Source organism: Populus euphratica, unplaced genomic scaffold, assembly GCF_000495115.2.
Source record: "Populus euphratica unplaced genomic scaffold, PopEup_1.0 scaffold3461.1, whole genome shotgun sequence".
Lineage (NCBI taxonomy): Eukaryota > Viridiplantae > Streptophyta > Magnoliopsida > Malpighiales > Salicaceae > Populus > Populus euphratica.
In genome coordinates this window covers 1-4,671 of record NW_011503280.1, presented here as the reverse complement: position 1 = coordinate 4,671, position 4,671 = coordinate 1, and the positions used below count along the sequence as shown (strand labels likewise).

Sequence of the window (4,671 nt, the reverse complement as noted above, 5' to 3'; positions counted from 1 at the left end):
CTCTTCCGAGTCCAAGCTCAGAATACTTTCATCCAGGGGAATGGACCTTCACAGGATGCTGTCTCGAATTTCCGACCCAGTCTTGCTGTTGTTATAGGAGTTCTCTTCCTCATCTTTTCGCTAACTTTTATCCTCCTCCTCTATGCGAAGTTCTGCCACAGGGGAGGTCTTGTTCATGGTGGTTCAGAAAATGGTCCGGCACTCACTAGATCAGCATCTCGATTCTCTGGGATCGATAAGACAGTAATAGAGTCGCTTCCTTTCTTCAGATTTACTTCTCTTAAAGGATCAAGAGAAGGGCTTGAATGTGCAGTCTGCCTCTCAAAATTTGAAGATATTGAAATTCTCAGGTTGCTGCCGAAATGTAAGCATGCCTTTCACATTAACTGCGTCGATGAGTGGCTCGAAAAACATTCAAGCTGCCCTCTTTGCAGGCGAAAGGTCAATCCTGAGGACCCGACAATCTTCACTTATTCAAATAGCATGCGATACCTGGGGAATCAATCAGAGCTTAGAGAAGACTCAAACGTGGAGTTGTTTGTCCAGAGGGAGGAAAATCGTCAAGGGTCATCGAGATTTAGCGTCGGAAGCAGCTTCCGTAAAAGTGGAAAGGTTAGCAAGGAAGAAGAAATATGGATCAAAGAAGAAGTTGAAGGCAGTGATAACGATCAAAAGATGTTCAATAAGTTCAAGCACAAAATTATTGTATCTGATGTGGTCTTGAAGAATAGATGGAGCAGTGCTAGTTCTTCAGACCTCATGTTCTTGAATTCAGAGATGCTCCATGATATGTCCAGCAACAGGTTCCATACTCTCGATTTGGATGAGGAATCGACAGCCAATAGAGACACAGAAGATGAGAAAGTTTTGAAGATCAAGGAAGAAATAGAAATGAAAAGATTGTTGGAAAGCAAGGTTAGTCCGGTCAACAAAAAATCTCCAATTTCAATTCAAGGTCAACCTTCAACATCAGAATCAAAAGGGATTTTAGGTCAGACATCAAGGATTATAAATTCAACTGACAGAAGATCGGTATCTGAGATCACTGCTTTTTCTAGGATTAGAAGCTTTGGTCTCAAGGACACCATTAACAGAGTGTCTTCACAGGCTGGAAGTAATGCACAGGCAGACAGACAGAGGCAGCTTTGGTTGCCAATTGCCAGAAGAACAGTTCAGTGGTTTGCCAATAGAGAAAGAAGGATTCAACAAACTGAAAACACAAGACACACTTTAGATGTATAAAACATAAATCTTTATTTTCATCTGCTGTTTTTTACTCTTTACTTTCCACGATGTTCACATTTTTCAGGTTCTTGGGATTTGGTGAGATTTGCAGATACTGAATTTAAATGTAAGCCATTCGAAAAAAAGTTTCATTTGCGCAGTGAATTTTTCTTTAGGAATACATAGAAATTTCTCTTTATTTTCATGAATTCACATGAACTCCAGCCCAGTTCGCTAATTAGTTAATGATGTGTCAATCATGCATCCATGTGTTTCTTTTTTCCTTCTTTCATAATTGATTGGTGTGTTGGTATGCCCATCGTTTACGTTTCGAAGATTCCAATTTTTTTGTATTAAATTGTATATACATAATATTTTTATATATATTTTAACTAATTTTATAGATATTAAAATTAATAGTTATATAAATTCTTAGTTATTATTATATTAGTAATCATAATATTCAAATTTAAAATTAAAAAGAAAAATTAATTTCAAGTTTTTATTATTAAACCACTTATTATATGGTTTTGAATCATTTTTTTTTTAAACTTTAACAGCAGTGGTGATTGTATTAATAGAATTATTCAGAATATTTATAAAACATAACATGAAATTAATCATACTATACAGTTTTCTAAATGTTTTGGGTATTCTTAGTTAAGAAGATAATTCGGCTTATAACTTAACTAAAAAAAACCTGTCAATTGCACTAGAAATCTTAGCCCAATAGTGGGAGGGATTTATTCCCTTTATCTGCACCCGGGTTCGAATCTCATTGTACACGTTTGTCACTTCCGCAGTGCCTTACATGCTTGTCAGGCTTGCAGGCTGTTCAGTGGGTCGTGGAATTAGTCATGATACACGCAAATCCGGGTTCGAATCTCATTGTACACGCTTGTCACCTCCGCAGTGCTTTACATGCTCGTCAGACTTGCAGGCTATTCAGTAGGTCGTGGAATTAGTCATGATACACGCAAGCTGGCCCAAACATCCATGTAAATAAATAAAAAAAAACCCGTCAATTGGTTTAGTTTTTTATTCACTTTCGGGTTGAGTTCATAATTCTAAAAATTGTTTAAAACTGGTTTGGTAACATGGTTTTTTTAGATTATTTTAAATATATATATATATATATTAAAAAATATATTTTATTTTTAACATTGTATATCAAAATACTAAAAGAATATTAATTAAAAAGATATGTGGTCCGCGGTATAAACAGTCCAGGAATCAATGCTCACCTCTGCCCATTAGAAAGAAAGCATCTTGATCAACAAGACATTTCGTCTTTTCTGTCTAGATATTGGTGGGTTTTTTTTTGTTTTTCGTGGAAAGTTTAACCTCAGTAGTTGCATCCACAATTGATTTAATTTTTAATATAAATCCATAATTAGATTGCAAGGGGTAACAGGGATAAAGGATCAGATGAACCCTTGGAAAAACTAGAATTGCTAATTGACATGTATCTTACGCAAGTGATTGTTTATTTTTTATTCTAGGTTCGACAGTGATTATTGAAGGTAACGTGCATTATATATTATATATATATATATTGTATCTATATATATATATATATATATATATATATATATATATATAATACTTTCAATTTTTGAAAATTTTATTTTAAATATAATTTTTTAAGAGATGCAAAGATTATGATTGATCCAGCACGAAAATGTTTTTAGCTATTTCACTCAATGCGAAACTTGGGTGTAAAATATTCGTGACCGTGTGTGACCGTGTGTGTGATCTTGATTTTGTTTGTTTTTGTTTTTTAAATTGATTTTCAATTAAAAAAATAACTTTATAGATTTTTATAATTGTTTTGATATATTAACATAAAAAATATTATTTTAATTTATTTTTAATTTTAAAGCATCATATACAACATTATCAAACACATGCTTGCCAACCATCTAATATTATTACCACATCACGTTAATATTATAATGATGTGCAGCCCCATAAGTTATAAAATTTTTAATGTATTTGATATTATAATAGTTTTTGCAATTTGAAGATATAGATTTATAAAAACTATAAATTATAGGCTTTTAAAACAAAAGAGTCTTCAGTGAAACCTTTATAAAATTATATATGTATTAATTAACCAAATAATTTTAAAATTATAGTCAGGGCAAAATATAATTTCAATTACATCTCACTGTACTATCAAACGAACCCCTAACATATAGCTTTTATTAACTATAATTTGATTAATATAGAGTTTCTTTTCAGCAATTAGGACAAAAAAACTGAGGTGCATGGTGAGTTCACTGTATACCTAGATATAAATTATTATTCATTATAAAAGTATAGTTATTATTTAATCTTTTCAATTAAAAAAATCAATAAACTTAATACTGGAGTAAATGGCTTTTTAGTTTGGGTCTCTTAGTCACGATAATAGTGTTTTGAGTTCACAATAGGTTAAAAAATAAATTTTTATATTAAAATATTATAAGTCTTGATTTTCCAATCACAATAATTATAGAATCCAAAAAAAAAAATATTTCAAAACAAATTGGAATGAACATCCACTTTATTAGAAGTGAAAAAATAAAAAAAAAATCTTAGACGCATACTCCCTTTCCATGTAGGCCATGCACATTAGCCTAGCTTGCATGGTCCCAGTAACTCTTGATCTCTTTTTTTTTTTTTAGTTTTTTTAATTGAAATTTTTTTTAATATATACTTTTTTAAAGAATTTTTTAAGTTATATTTAAATTAATACTTATTTTCTCATATTTTTTTATTTTATTTATTTTGTTTTTTTAAATAGAGGTTGTTTTTTTAATTATTTTACTATGTATTTGATTTTTGAAAAGATTATTCTAATTTATCTATAATTTTTTTTTATGTTTTATGAAAATGAATTTTATTTTAAAAACAAAAAAAATTGGATAATATATCTAATACTACAACCTTGCATAATATGTTTTTTTTCTCTTTTATTTTTTTCGATCAATTTTATATGTATTTATTTTTATTATAATTTGATCAAATAAAAAAATTAATTTTGATAAATAAATTCATTAAACACAATCAGATAAATAACCAATATTATGAGGTCAAATATTTTGATTTATATCTATCTTTTGATTTTTTCAGTTTTATCTTTAGTTTTGTTAATAATTTTTTTTATTAAAATAGATTATTTTTAATTTTTTAGGTAAAAAAAACCTTGAAAAATCTTATATATTCAAAATGATTTTGTTGAGTTAAAAATATCCAACCCGTACCCAAGCATAACTAAAGTAGTTAGTTAACTATAATATTAGGTGGCCTGTCCAAAATTGCTGGCGCAAGACAGAAGGCACTGGACTTGTGCTTGTTATTGGCCATTGATGATGTAAGAGCTGGGTCTGTTTTCTTGTCTTGAATCGTTTTTCTCCCTCGCACATTTTATTATATATTTGGGTGTAGATTTCATATTAGCTT

General features: G+C 29.9%; 1 protein-coding gene across 1 annotated transcript; it reads left to right on the top strand.

Annotated features, from left to right (window-relative positions):
* Positions 1–3: 3 nt before the first annotated feature.
* LOC105119749 (E3 ubiquitin-protein ligase ATL42-like) lies at positions 4–1,429 on the top strand (the record flags this gene model as incomplete). The annotated part of the gene is made up of 1 exon (XM_011017922.1): positions 4–1,429. A coding segment is annotated over one exon (1,239 nt), but the record flags the coding sequence as incomplete, so codon positions are not given.
* Positions 1,430–4,671: the final 3,242 nt, after the last annotated feature.